Source organism: Hippocampus comes, unplaced genomic scaffold, assembly GCF_001891065.2.
Source record: "Hippocampus comes isolate QL1 unplaced genomic scaffold, H_comes_QL1_v1.1 scaffold155, whole genome shotgun sequence".
In the NCBI taxonomy this organism is placed as follows: Eukaryota; Metazoa; Chordata; class Actinopteri; order Syngnathiformes; family Syngnathidae; genus Hippocampus; species Hippocampus comes.
This window is the reverse complement of record NW_017804967.1, coordinates 1,862,675-1,878,544: the sequence shown is the minus strand read 5'-3', so window position 1 is coordinate 1,878,544 and position 15,870 is coordinate 1,862,675. Positions and strand designations below refer to the sequence as shown.

At 42.5% G+C, this 15,870-nt stretch overlaps 1 protein-coding gene across 1 annotated transcript in view; it reads right to left on the bottom strand.

The window, feature by feature from the left end:
- The window catches only part of sema6a (sema domain, transmembrane domain (TM), and cytoplasmic domain, (semaphorin) 6A), a 128,032-nt gene that overhangs the window by 61,473 nt on the left and 50,689 nt on the right, over positions 1 to 15,870 (bottom strand). Inside the window, exons 3-4 of the mRNA XM_019887764.1 lie at positions 14,788 to 14,905; positions 1,201 to 1,261 (exon numbers count right to left, since the gene is read on the bottom strand). Coding sequence (XP_019743323.1) covers positions 1,201 to 1,261; positions 14,788 to 14,905 — 179 coding nt within the window. The remainder of the gene's footprint in view (positions 1 to 1,200; positions 1,262 to 14,787; positions 14,906 to 15,870) is intronic.

Below are 15,870 nucleotides of genomic sequence, written 5' to 3'. Positions count from 1 at the left end.
GGGCTACTCACACACAGATATCACACATCACCCCACCAGGCCCCGCCCCTTAGGCGCACATATCCAACACAGATACAGTACTAAAAAACATCCAGAATTTTCAGTTTTGTGCTCAATTTTTTTGTGTGTGTGTGTTCAAATATGTCTTTGAAATTCGACACAACACAGAGAAAAGTGTGGTTTAAAAAAGTTGGATGACGGGCGTAAAAAAAGAAATTCGCTTTAATCCTGCAATACTTCTTTCTTAACCGCCCCCCTCCGTTTTTTTTTTTTTTTTTTCAGGTCTGACATCCAGGCGCTCGAAAGCAGCCTGAAGCCCCGATCCACGCTCTGAGTCTGACATTCTTTCCCCACTTTTCCTCACTATTCGACATCTCTGTGCGATGCGCGTTCACCCATGGACAATAACGAGGCACCCGACAGTGGCTACAACAGTGGACTATCCAAAAGGAAGATCCAATTTCGGGGGTGTAGGCATAGCTAGCTAGCTAACCGCGCATTGCGATTGCATCGCATAACCACTGATGCGCATGAAGGCGTTCCAAGTTCTTTTATAGAATGGGGACCCAAAGGTGTGACCAAAAAAGTCAACAAAACTGAAATGCTTCAAAGCAAAATCCATAATTCAGTACTGATCTTTTGTCTCTGCACATTTTCAGCAATTATTGTCAAACATGTTTAATGTATTGGGAAACAAATTCCTAAATTCAACTGACAAGCTTTTGCTTTTGTTCACAACATGCAAAACTTAAAAAATGGGCCAACTCTTAATTGCCTTCAAATTTCTAGCTCATCCAACATTTTTTTACAGTATGTAGGGGTGTGAAACAATTTTTAATGAGTCTCTATGTAGCGCAATTTTATTTTATTTTTTTTACCTGAGCAAGGTTCACTGTCAGTGTAATGGCGAATGGTTTGCATGAATATCACTGTATTCGGACCTCGTTGCATATGAAGATTTAAATGTGGGATTTTTATCTCATCGTCGCCTTTACTTCCGACATTTTCTCTCGAAGCGTGGATGACGCAGGCGCTTACGGGCTGATTGATTGGATGATCTACTTAACGGGGGTCAACGTGATGCACGCGGCGAGTAAGACGTAACGCATACACAACCACGCGACAGGTGATTAGGGTTACGTCGTTGTCGGCGGCGGAACAAGGCGTCTTCTAAGCCGGACGCACGTCTCGCTTACTCACCTTACTGAAAAAGATCTCGTCGTTCGTGGCGGTGTCCGTGTCCACTGTGTATATGTGATCCCTGGAAGAGAACAAATGAGATAGTGATTGAGCGAGAGGTCAGACAGTTGAAAAATTCAACAAACAATAAATCCATTTGCCTCCTACCCCCTCTTTCCCCGCGGGCGGAAAATGACCTCAAAAGATGGAGCTTTGTGTAAACTTTGTTCAAACTTTAAAAAAAAGAACGATGACAATAGACAAAAGGAGGCCAGAGCGAATTTGCTCTGCAAGACAGAAACAGTCAACAAAGCTTTGGAGTGCCGTGGCGCAGGGCCGCGGGACAAAAGCCTCTTTGTCCCAGAGGAACAGCTCCAGTGGGGGTGAGGCATGCGGGTTGAGGGAGGAGGGTGGGGGGAGTGAGGTGGCGAGACGAGAGGTGCCAAGTCACTCAGAGCTGTTCAGGTCAATTAAGCTCACTGTTTGAGTTACAGGAAATCTATACCAATGCTCATTACAGCTCAGACGCTATGTGTGTGCGGGCATGTGCGTGCGTGTGTGTGTGTGTGTGTGTGTGTGTGTGTGTGTGTGTGTGTGTGTGTGTGTGTGTGTGTGTGTGTGTGTGTGTGTCAGGCCTGGAAATTAACGAGCCTCTGCCGCCTCGTTCCGATACATACATGGACAAAAGTGTTGGGACACCTGGCAAAAAGGAAGTAAAAATGGAATCAAGTAATGAGCTGTTCAGTCCTCTAGGAAGACTTGGTTTTTGAGTGTTACTGCGGGATGGGTTTTTTTTTTTTCGTGCATTCCACCTGGAAAAACATTTCAGATTACATTCCAAAGGTGTTTTAGTGGGTTGGAGGTCAAGTTCTTTGACACTAAATTTATCCAAGCACGCCTCCAAGGACCTTGATTTGTGCACACAGTCATGTTGCAAACAGGAATGGGCCATCCTCAATCTGTTCCGATGAGAAACAGAATTCTTCAAAATGTCTCAGCAATATCCATACCCTGATTATTTCATTCATTGACTGATTCATTGGTGTGCCCCCAGTGGCTTGTGGCAATTTCCTACAGACAAGGTAGGGTACCAACCACTTACTTAGGTTACATAGCTTAACAACTCAAGTACATACAGAACCATGTTCTCCCCGGGCCTGCGTGGGTTTTCTCCGGGTACTCCGGTTTCCTCCCACGTTCCAAAAACGTGCATGGCAGGATATTGTTCTACTTCTTCCATTCATAGCTTTGCTGCTGTGAATTGGGAATTTCTCCATTGCGAGACTAATAAAGGTTTTCTTTTCTTATCTTATCTTAATGGAGCACTCTAAATTGTCCCTCGGTGTGATTGTGAGCGCGGATGGTTGTTGGTCTATGTGTGCCCTGCGATTGGCTGGCAAACGGTTCAGGGTGTCCCCTGCCTACTTCCCGAAGACAGCTGGGATAGGCTCCAGCACCCCCTGCGACCCTTGTGAGGATAAAGCGGATCAGAAAATGGATAAACGGATGGATTTAAATCAAATTAATTTTACACAGTGTGTTTCTTTATTAATGGACACTTGAAAAGCATCTTTTATTATGAAGAACATTAAAAATCACATCATCAATTCAAAGTCACACCTCTGTAATAGAAAGCTGAGAGTAACACAAACATCATCAGCATGTGTCCCATAATGTGGGAGCCATCAGCAGGGCATACAGAAGACATAAAGGGGAAACAACTTCTCAGACAAACAGTTACACCTTTCCTACACCATAAAGAAGAAGAGTACAAAGAGACCGGGGCAGAGGTTGCAGCAATGGGGGGTACATTAGGTGTCAAAGTGGTGCGAAACGGAAAGAGGATTTCCCTCATTTCCGCACAGAGGTGGCCTTGCCCGAGCACTCAAACCGCTTTAATTGGTCGGATATTGTGTTTTTAATCAAAGTGCGTAAAGAGCGTCATCGCGGCAGCCACATCTTAATTACGCTGGAGTTCCCAAACCTGTGCTCAGCCCGCTTGCGCTGCCTTGCCGTCTCATTAACTAAATCGAATAAAGTCTTGGGAGCGACGTGCATTTGGAAATGAATCCACTTAGATCGCTTTCTTGGGAGGGGAGCAGGGGCAACTCCTCACAGATGAAACCCGGTCTACTGTACAGTGCATGATCAGCCTTGACGCTTAAACTGAATAATTAATCTTTGAGAGCAGTTGAAATTAGCAAAGCATGGCTGCTGCATGGCGAGTACATATTCCCAGTGAGATTAAAATCACTGTCGGTGGTCAACAAATTTTTACCTCATTTTTCAAATCAGAGATTCAATTAACCTCTTCTGGGTGAATTTTTTTTTTTTTTGTGATTCTGAATCTGCCATCTAAATTTTTCTCTCTGGCACACCATGTTTTCATGATCTTTAATGATAATAATCTGAAACATCATAGCTGTAAATGATAAAATCCGCATTGCTTTTGTCAGTCAAACGTGAAAACGAAAAATGAAAATATATCCAAACTTGATAAAGACATTTTTAAGTCAAAAATACATTCAGGGCCACATAAAGGCATCTGTAATTGAAATTTGCTTTTAGTGTTATCAATATACCTAATTAAGAATTAATACTTCAACCATTTTTGGGAGTCAAAACCACAAACTCTACCGACAAAGATTTTTATTTCTTTTTTATTTATTTTTTTGTGGCACACCCAATTGATTTGCATCAGTCTGGCTAATTAATCTGTTAACGTCCGGGTTTCCCGTGGAGCCCGTGCACACTATGAAAAGCACATTGAAATTAGGAGCACTAAAACGAGAACGTAAAAGGACAATGACGGATGGCATCAATATCACTTTCCGTTCTTTTTCTTATCCTTCGGCAAATTGCTCCTTTAATACGCCCAAATGATATCAAAAAGACAAAACCAAAGTCATTAAATCAGAAGATTGCTTATCAGATTTAGTGCGCCCTCCTCGTTTTTTATTATTATATTTTTTTAATAATTTTATTCTTGTACTGCATGCAATCTTAAAAGAGCTCATGAGAAATATGTAATTGATTGCACCATAAATTTGCCGCTTGGCTCCCCACACGGAGCCTCGACTGTCCCGTCTTGCAGGGGCCAAGGCTTTCCAGCTACATGGGTTTACTCTCCAGCGGAGATTAGCGGGAGCCAAGAACATGAGGCATCTCTTAAACATCCTGACTGGGGATGAAGGAGGACAATGTAACGGCTGTGTCAACACACACACACACACACACTCGCACAAATATATACACACATGCCCCCGTTCCCCTTTTCCCGCCCGCACCTGAACACATAAATCGGCTAAACACCATTTCTGTGTCAACACACACACACACTCGCACAAACATACACACGCATGCCCCCGTTCCCCTTTTCCCATCCGCACCTGAACACATAAATCGGCTAAACACCATTCGGTCGGCCAAAAAGTGTTGCAACCTGTCAGGCTTTCAATAAAACAAATTCACAACTTGTGACAAACTAATTTCGTTTGACGTAACACCTTTTTGACATTTACATACACAGTGTGTTCAGTGTTCATTCGTTGTGTATTTTGGAAGATTACTTCCAGGCTTTGGTGAACCGCAAAAAATGACAGGGCCTTGAATTTGGGGGGGGTTGTTTTACAGTGGCAACGAACTTCATCCATCCAGCCATTTACTCATTTTCTCTAGCACTTATCCTCATTAGGGTCACAAGTGAGCTGGAGCCTATGTCAGATGACATTGGGCAAGAGGCGGGATGAATCATGACGAGAAAGTCACACTGTAAAAATGTGTTTTTGTCCTAAAATAGACATTTAAATTGGGAAAATTTTCAAATGTAAAGGATTGACAGTTACGGCAAACAATTCTAGTTAGCACAGCAAAGCAATGAAGTTGTTTGAAAAAAAAAAAAATTTGGTGAGTTCAAGTTTATGGCATGGAAATTTGAAGTTCATTGAACTTTTTGTGAGATGACATTGGGCAAGAGGCGGGATGAATCATGACTAGAAAGCCACATTGTAAAAATGTGTTTTTGTCCTAAAATAGTCATTTAAATTGGGAACATGTTCAAATGTAAAGGATTGACAGTTATGGCAAACAATGCTAGTTAGCACAGTAAAGCAATGAAGTTGTTTGAAAAAAAAATAAATTTGGTGAGTTGTTCAAGTTTATGGCGTGGAAATTTGAAGTTCATTGAACTTTTTCTTTTTTGATGTTGTCAGGGTTCGTTCAATGTTGCAGTTGGTAAGATGTCCATCAGACATTCCCAAACAGGTTTAATGGTTTGCGCATGTTCAATAGCTCTCTCTCTCTCTCTCACACACACACACACACACACACACACACATTTATATATTCCAAAAACCTCAGAAAGTCATGAGGGAGGCTATTGTCAGTTTTAATTCACTCAGGGGGAATTGAATAATGGTTGTGTTTGACATGGGGTAAGTGAGCATCTTCCACTGCCAGTTTGAGTCACTCAGTGCGGGCATAGCATTTCCCGAAATTCTGCAAACAGAAACGCGCAAGTCAGACAGGAAGGCATGCGGATCTCCTTTCAGACACAAATACGAGACTATTGTGAACGAGACAGTGAGGACGAGCTGAGTGATGGCGGACAAGTGGGGGGGGCCAGAGTGTGCGATGGATGGACGTGGACATGAAGCCATGAGAACACAGGGGGGGTTTGTGTGGAGGAATGTCGTTCGGAGAATTGCATCTGAGGTCTGTCTGCTGTGGCTTTGTCAAAGTATCCAGCTTCTGGTCTCACTGGGGTTTGAGCAGCACAATTACAAAGTGGCATGCCTTCTGTTCCTTCTAATAACTGAGGTGGCCTTTAACAGGTATCTGTTCTCACTTGACTTTACTATCCTGACAACTTTTTAGTTTTACTCCCTCCAAGTGAAAACAGATATCTTAATATATAAGCTTGCTCGAGCCAATGGTAGGTAGCTCTAGTGTCGTTTTTTTCCCTTCTCCTCAGTATGAGCACTTTAAGTTTATAAAAGAGGGAAACTAATTTGTGTGCAGAGGTTTTTTCCCCCCATTGTTTCAAGTTATTAAATCAGACATAACATAGAATCAACAGTAAAAATAGTCTTTTTTTTTGTATTAGTACTTCTACTTAAGACTAAAGTAAGACGTTGAGTCCTTTTCCCACCTCTCTCTGTTGTTTTTTTTTTTTCTCTAAAATAACACGGTCATGTATGTCACATTTTTTCCCTTCTCCTCAGTATGAGCACTTTAAGTTTATAAAAGAGGGAAACTAATTTGTGTGCAGAGGTTTTTTCCCCCCATTGTTTCAAGTTATTAAATCAGACATAACATACAATCAACAGGAAAAAGTCTTTTTTTTTTGTATTTGTACTTCTACTTAAGACTAAAATAAGACGTTGAGTACTTTTCCCACCTCTCTCTGTTGTTTTTTTTTCTTTTTCTCAAAAATAACACGGTCATGTATGTCACATACAACCCCCTCTCGCCGACATTCATCATAACTGGATCATGGGGGTTGGCTGGCAGACTATTGTGCTCTGTTTTGGCTTTCTCTGCATCAAATCCTCAGCACAAAGTGGACTGGAGAAGGGGACCGGGGGGAGCCAGCAGGGCCTTGTGGGCTGTGCGGGGGGACATGTGGAGCTTGTGAATAGGCCCCGGGCATGAGGGGGCCCTGGGTGATGTGGTGCCATGAAATACAACAAGCCAGAATTCACTCGACCCCGCTCAAGCTGGGGCAGGTTGGTCTTTTAGAAGGATCTCGTGATGGAATGGTTGCGTGCGTGCGTGCGGGCGTGTGTGTGTGTATGTGTGTGTGTGTGTGTGTGTGTGTGTGTGTGTGTGTGTGTGTCACAGGGTTAGTGGGGCAAGGGTTATGTTTTGGAGCATGAGGCCTAGCCTTATTGATTCGTATCAAGGCCGCTTTATGCAAAAAACACCCATGGAATGCAGAAGCGAGGAATGCAAAACATCAAACCCCAGTTGTATGACACATGTCCAATACCCCCCCCCCCACACACACACACACACACACACACATCAAGCCAATTGTGTTGCTGCACAACCGCGCGCCCGATTGGAGGTTCACAAATGTTGTGGCAGCTGGGGAGTGGAGGTGGAGACGGACTTTAGCAGGAAGGGAACGAACGTTGGATTAAAAAAAAAAAAAAAAAAAAAGAATGCTGGTGAGCTGAGCAGGCAGCTTCTTATTGTTGGGGTGGATTAGTATGTCACATGTGTGGTAGAAGTGACATCGTTGGTTGGACAAAGAGTGGTGCAAAGTCAGCAACTGTTTAAGCATTTTAAATTCCGGCATTGTAGTCCAACATATACCACTTTTCCTGATTCATGCCCAAGCAGGCTGTTCTTTCGAATGGGGTCTCAGAATATCCACAAAGTATAAAGTGGACTCATTCAGAATATATACACCAAACGGTGAAAGATCAGAAATTTTAGATAACATTTAAGACCAAATTTCTGATGTTCCCAGTGTCTCATGTTGCCGGAGTTCATCTGCTCTCAAGAGTCGTGACTAAAAACAAATCACAGTTTAATTGGTTGCGCTATCTTGATTGTGTGGTGTTGCCCGGGGAGTCATTATGTAAGATTTTTGAAGCATGTTTATTTATTTTGAATCTGACATATCCTGTGATAACATTTTTGTTAAGACTTTTGAAAGCCTGATTTAAGATATCCATCAACCCTTTTGGCGTGGGCGTGGCCTGTGACTCATGTTTTTGGAATGTGGGAGGAAACCAGAGTACCCGGAGAAAACCCACGCAGGCACGGGGAGAACATGCAAACTCCATACAGGAAGGCCGATGCTGGAATTGAACCTCTGCACTGTGAGGACGATGCGCTAACCACTTGACTACCGGGCGGCTGATTTAAGATATTTTAATTTTAATTAGCCCAAAATATACTTCAAGGTAAAAGGTACAACCAGCCCAAAAAATATAACCTAATCATAGGGTATCATGTACATTAATCTCCCATAGAATAAATGAATGGGGGTTAAACCATGACGTAGACCGGACTACCCTGAGCATCGGATACAAACTGACCCACCTCAGACAGCGCAGGAGTCGCCGACAAGCCAAGAATACATTCAAAGGTATGAGCGTCCAAAATACAACTTTACATGCAGAGTATAATCGAAAGCACTTCAGAAAATACCACAATGGTACAATATTGACTATGTAGCCCGGAATTAACCACAAGCTAGATTGTCGACTAGCACTGAATATTACTTCAAGGTCAAAACTGAAACACAACGGAACATAAATTAAACAAGCCCAGAATATGTCCCAATGTGTCAACGGAACCATTTGAGATTATACCCCAAGTATGAAGTGAACTCACTCAGAATTTACCCAAAGCCTAGAGCGAGCGCAATCTACCCCGGTCCGAGAAGACCGGAGGCACAAACACCTCCAAATATATTTTTACACCAAAGTATAACCTGAAACATCCCTTATTATATTATGTTGAAAGTTCAAAATGAACCTAATGGGTAGAAAAGACCCGAAGCTCAAGAAGGCTCGGTCACAATTCGACTGCTGGCGAGTCAAGTATTTTCGACACACGGCACGTTACGTTCCAAGCCAAACCTTTAATCCAGGTGACTATTGTAAGTATAAGCTTTGTTGTACCGAATGCGTACGTGGCCGCATGCGTAGGGAGGAGGAGGAGACCGATGTGTAATCCCGGTCATTAGTGGGTTTTAACAGGATTTGGTACAGCTACAATAATGGATACTCTAGCTGCCTCCAGCATTGGCGAACGCGCCACCGGCAACCATACACGATCCCTCGCGTTGGATTGTTATCGTTGCCATAGCGAGGAACTAACGGAGCGCCGGGAATGTCAGCTATATGCGGCGCGTGCGCACAGAGCCGCGGTATGCCGGCCCGGCTGAGCTATGCAGTAACGCGTTCACACATATCATGCCTCATTCTGTGAAGACGGCTTTGATTTCCCTCTCATGTTCGCCGACAATCCGACTAAAAAAAGAATGTTTATACAAGGCTGATATTATGTTGCAAACGGTCATGTGACCACTTTCTAATTAAGAGCAATCTGCGCCTTTTCATTATAAAGGTGAAGATTTTAAACCTGCAAGTGATTATTACATCTGCGTGTTACCGACCTCTAACTGTGGCTCATTCATTCAAGGGGACAAATGCACCCTTCCAACCACGACTAAATTGACTCAGATGGAAAAAATTACTCTATTCAGTCGATTGAGCAGTTACAAGTTTTGGACTCAAATATTGAGAAAAAAAACCAACAGCACATGTGAATTAATTTTGCCTTAAATGACATAATTAAAGGTTTGTGTTCCTGATAATATGTCACAAGCAACCACATCTTTTTTTCGTTAGTTTTTTTTAGGCCAGTATCCTCATATATTCAGTACAAAATCCAACACAACAAGATTATACAGAGTAGTAGGTTTTGGCCGCTCAAAAGAAAAAAAAAGGACAAGGACTAAGAAATGGAAAGGCAAAAAACAAAAAAAGAAGAATCTTGGTGGTGTGTAATGTATCCATTATGTCAGACATGATCAAACATTCACCACCAAGAACTAGCTGAGAAAATACTTTCCAAGTACCACCATCCTGATCAATATTAAAATACAGAAATGAAGTATAATATTGATGGATTCAGATCATTTTATTTCATGGAACCACTTGACAAAATGAAACGTAGTAAATGCTGCACTGATATCATCCGCATGCTCCTTTTAATCCGGAAAAGTACAACTTGTGAAAAGGACATTGAAAAGGTATACATACGTTCAAGTAAATTCCCCTCCAAGCGTTTAGATCCCCTGTTAGCTAACAAACTCTCCTCCTGTTTCAACTTTGACCTTTGTGCACTCTATTATTGTGCGTGAATAGTTCTAAATATGGAAAGGAGTTCATAAAGATGTCCAAGAACACACACCACCATGAGCGTCTGCACTGATCTGACTTAAAAAAAAAAAAAACGTAGGACTGAAACATGATAAATGGATTACAATCAGAGTAGTTGATTTAAAAGAGGTTGGCTGCATGCACCCCAGAGATACAAACACACACACACACACACACGCACGCACGCACACGCAGGCGCATACAGGTGCACATCCAAGCAAAGTAAACGATAAATCTCCTGCAGCCCCGTGATGAATTGCCTCTGAATGTCATGCAGCGTGTACCTTGAACATGAAATATGGTGCACCGGGGAGAGAGGAATCTTGCATCAAGAGCAGTTTACCGCTAAATTACGGCGCATTGCTAAAGCACCTGCGACAGGGCGCATACACTCGCCAGCCATAACATTAGGTACGCCCATCGCATCCGACGGACCTCCGGCATCATCTTAAATGCAATCATGTTCCGTTGTAATTAACGCTCAGTAGACAGAAGGTCTTGCTAATGTAGAAATAGCCCCCGTTTCTCACCGGCAAAGATAAGATGACTGTGAACAGGTACGTGTATTTAAGAGGCGGGGCCTGTTGTGAGCGTCCTGGGTGTGAGCTGTTGTCGACAGCAGCTCCTGGGTGAGTGTGCGAACGGTGTTGTGTTTTTATTTTATCGAGTATGGCAAAAAACAAAAACAAAAAAAACAACAGAAGTGGATTGGCGACTGTGGCTCTCCTTTCCCAGATGTGAGTGCACGTCGCTAAGTCAATCGTAAAAAACGAATTAATACAAGCACTTTATAAAACCTCAATCGAAAAATGTGACAATATTTTTCACAATTTCAAACTGTTTCAATTCGTATTAACTTATTCCTTCTGAATATTGTATGAAAATTGAACATGTCCTGAGCATGTTTTTGCTTGTAATTTTACGTTACGTCAAGTAAAATTCAGCTTTTTTTTTTTCTGCTGATCGTTACTTCCAGAAATCTTAACGTTTTTCCTCTTAATATCAGGACTTCTGTCAGTAAAATTCAAATTTTGTTTGCATAATTTTCTGAATTTTGAACTAGGAGCCCGACTCCTTATTCACGTTCATTGCCCTCGTTTATAAGGACGGTATACAGCAAAGATAATTAGTTTGGCTCTCGAAACAAACACATCTGTTTCGTGAATTGCTTGGCTTTTAAAGCAGAATGCATCCATTTTTCTACACCGCTTATCCTCACTAGGCTGAACGCAAATAAAGACTGAAGGAAGAGCTTGCTGGCAGGCTGCGTCATGAACAACCCCAGCCTTGCATCTCATCAAGCTCGACTTCTTCCTTCCTGTGGCACTGACTGTGATTCCGAATATTAAGGCTATAAATGATTCCTGACCTGAATACGTAATCGTGATTTAAAAGCTGACGGGGCTAATGACATTTTCATACGTATTGGTGAAAGTGATATGAGCTACCGAACGGGAGCTTAGTAATGCGCATGCTTTCGGGCACACATGAGGCAGGCCGAGTGAACGGCGCGTTCGTTCTCCTCAAATCAACACGTTTCATTCAAACACACAAAACCCGATTTATTCATATCAATCAGCTCATCTGTTGCTCAGTTTGGCTAAAGACTCTTTCCCTCCGTGCATAAGCCATTTTGTCTATTTACAATTTCATCAGTAGCTCGATTCGTATTAGCGATCTTGTTAATTCATTGCCAGCATCAAAACGGAAGCCAAAGGGACTCAATGGTGTGTGCAGCCATTAAAGAAGAAACAGCCTGAGCTGAATGTTGGGGGCTTTGGATGGCGTTCACAGAGGCCATCTGCAAACTGCAGCACACCAACGACTGACTGGAGGCATGATGGCAAAGCTGGCTCCAGAATAAACAAGTCATCTGACTGCATAAAAGTGACTCTTTAATACACTGCTTTGCTGGCAGAGCACTTTCAAATTGATTGTCTTCTTTAACTTGTCATCACTCCACCGTTGCCGATATCCTGTTGCAATCTAGTCCGTACTATCAACAACACTAATTTTCGGCACAGGGAATCGATGGCAGGTCATTCGGCTCGCTCTAATCTCACGAAAGACATACCACTTATTCCGAGGGGTGACATACTTTTGCTGTGACTAAGTATGCTAAGCACAAACACATTTTTCAGCAATTTCTTAGCACCGAAGGTCATAAAATGTGTTCAGGCCTTTTCAAATTGCAACTTGGTATTCTTGGTGTTTGCCGCAGGGCAGCGCACCAGGACAACAATGGCCTGGTGCCACCTTGCCCGGACTTGGAAGAGCTTGCGAAGTAACTGGGAGGCTTTACCCGTTGGTTGGTCTAATAATGTTAGCACTCTGAAATCACTCTGCCAGCCTCTCTTCTATTAGATCTGCCTTCTGATTGTAACGAATTGAAAATGTTTTCAATTCAAGATGCGATGTGGTGTTCTATTCTTTAGCCCTCGTAGCACAAACACATTCAATGCAAGTTGCTAAGTGCAGTGTGAAAAGGCATTTCCAAAAAACATTTAGACGCAAAAAAATAGAGTGTGTCTTTTGAGTCATGGTTGTTTGTCCCTACATGTGCGCTGCTGCCGACCGGTTCAGGGTGTCGTCCACCCAAAGTCAGCTGACATAAGCTTATGGTTTTTTAATACACATTTTTACTGTAATCAGGACTTTGTTCTCATGTGATGTACAGTTTGCAAACATCTCATGATGGCCACAATTCCATTTACTTCCGTATCAAAAAAAAAAAAAAAATTTCAACGGCTCTGTTCATTCAACACACAGAAGACAAACCCCCGCTTGATCTGTTTGACAACTGGTTAGTGTAATAAAGTGGGCAAGACGCAGACACACAAACACACGATAACATGCACACGCAGGCCAACAAACACACCCCTCAAATAAACCCTCTGTCTACCAATTCCCTCCCTCTGTGTGCCCCTAAAACTGCTGGCTGCCACCCCGTGCGGAGCAGGTGGGCGACAGTCGCACCACAGTCTCTGGCGCCCTTCCCCACACATACAGACACAAGCGCCCGCGCACACACACACACACACACACACACACACACACACACACACACACACACACACACACACACACACACACACACACACACACACACACACAGTTGTCCCTAATGACGACAGATATGTTCAAAAGCAACAGTCTCCTTCAGCCACTTAATTTGACATGCTTGGGAGCAAAACAAAGACCACCCCCTCCATTGTGTCATTTCACCCAGTCAGGCTTGAACCCGTCTACCCAAAGGGGGGGCTCAGATTGAGCCGATAACAATTGCAGAGACCTTTTAACGTTCTGCCTTGATAGCAGCAAGCGCATTCGAAAATTGCATATGCTAATAACGGCACACTTGCTGCTCCTCTAATTGCTCATTGTGTCACGAGGCGGAGCAACGTTTCTTAAATGGTCACAAATAAGAGCGATGAGGAAAATCAATGACAGCGTACTGTGTGCGACCCCTGCCGTGTCACTGAGCTGTGTTTGTATGGGAATAAAAGCCCTTCAGGTGAGGGCATTGACAGGCAGAGATACAAAAAGTGTGTGACATTTGTAAGGACATTCAAGTCTCCAGGAAAGACTTTATCGTGTTTCTGTATGTCTTTTGGGTGGAAGGTTAACATAAAAGAAGATTGGCTGGCAGCTAGCTCTCAAAACAGGAAACAGTGAGACCTCCTCCAAGGACGACCAGAAATACTGGATTGTGATAGTCTTTATTTTGTGTGTGAGAGAAAAACAACTTGCCTCTGCACAGCATTTATTGAAGCCTTGTTATCCTGGAAGAGGGATTGCGCTATCCCTTCTCAAGGTTTCTTCTTTTACCCCAAATGGTGTTTTGACTTTGGCGGCCGACACAAATAAACCTGAGTTGATTTTGTTGCAAATTTGGAATGCTTAAATGTTTGGGGTGAATATGGTTCCACTCCAGCCCTGTAGAGGGCAGTAAAGGAAAATGGCTGATGGCTGTCAAGCAATTCAGGGACCCAAAGAAGGCAAAGTTTTGATGACAAATCGCTTTTACTTACATAAAAATGATGCAGCACCTGTGAGCCTACATTTAATGTATTTAAAGGCGACAGAATGAAAAATGACTTTTGAATAGCTTATATTCAAGTACAAAAGTGTCTCGGGATATGAGTGTAATTATGAGCTTAATGATAAATGAGTCATCGTTTCACCAATTTCTTTTTGTCTTGGGAGAAGAGCAAAATTTAAGATGCGAACGCGCTTCAGAGGACGGCCGCCAGATAGCAAAAGAACACATCACAACATCCGCCTGCAGTGGGAGGGCATTAAGTTGGTGGCAGTAATGTGCCATTATGATTGTTTGCCAACTTCCATTCGATGAAATGTGTGTTTTCAAACAGTATAATACTCTCGAGCGTATATTTCTTAAAAAAAAAACATGGACAGAAAAATTATTTGAGGTGTTTTTTTTCAGGTGATAAATTTGTCGTAGGAGCGGAACCAAGGACTCCCTGTATTTTTCATTATGCCATCATAAAAAAACAAACATACCTCCTGCCAGGCACAAATACAGGCGGTAATAAAATGTTTCGAGTCCAAGCTGCGATGGATCCCTTGTGATTCATAAAGCTATAGATATCTACCACTTCTAAGACACCTGCCCGGCCATCAGTGTCAAGCTCACAACAATCACCGAGAATCATTGCGGCTGCAACAACATTTGTTAGCTTACCTTGCGGCGATGAATAAAGTCTTGTTCATGATCATGATGAGTTGGATGTCCAGTTTGTGCCGCTGTGTGCTGTTTCTGCCAGGCTTGTGGCCAACAAAGGCCGGGTACTGCTTTGTGTCTGCGAGGAGGACAAAAAAAATAAAAAATCCCACAGCTAAAACGCTTTGACGACATGATTGCTGAAGTTTCTGTTCGGCGTATGTTGGGATTTGGATCAAATGTCAACACATCTGCTGCCTGAGCGCTTGTTGCGGCCTTAAATTATACGGCAAAAAAAAAGTGCAGTGCACTGTACTATGAAATTGTTCTGTTGTTAGTGGCTTGGGATAAAAGCGCTTGTTTGGCTAAACAGAAGCAGTTCAATGTCAGGCTACTCTTAGTGGGCGAGACAACTTTGAGCATTTCTCTGTGGACTTCCTCTTTGTTTCACAAAGCAGGGGGGAAAAAAGCAGATTGGGCTCTTTCATATGGGTTGGGCACACACGTGGCCTCAAATGATGTCTTTGAAATGTTTTTCTACATTTCATTTTTTATATTCACAATGTATTGAAAAGACATCAACATGTGACTGGAGTGTGGATTTTCAATATTAATTCATGAACCGTGGAATATAACATTCAGGTATGACAGACATTTTAGGTGGACACGTCCACTCTGATTGACACATGATGTGTTATGCTTTGGATCCTCATGCATTGGTTTCACATGCCATCATTCCCATCTTAAATCATAAATCTGGTCTTACAGTAGTAGTGTACCATCAGTTAAGGTAGCTGCAAAAATCGTTACAATATTTTTCTGATTGGATAGATAGTGTCTTACAGTAGTAGTGTACCATCAGTTAAGGTAGCCGCAAAAATGGTTACGATATTTTTCTGATTGGATAGATAGTTAGATAGATAGATAAACAGTCTATTTTGTAGGGAAAAACATTGACAAGAAATGAAAGAAAAATAGTACAAATCTTCTAAAAGAGTACTTCAACAACCTAAATCAAAATAATAATAAGGATGACCATGATCAGCAAGGGAACCTCATGCAAACTCCCCACAGGAATGCCTGGGTTGAAATTGGAACCCAGAA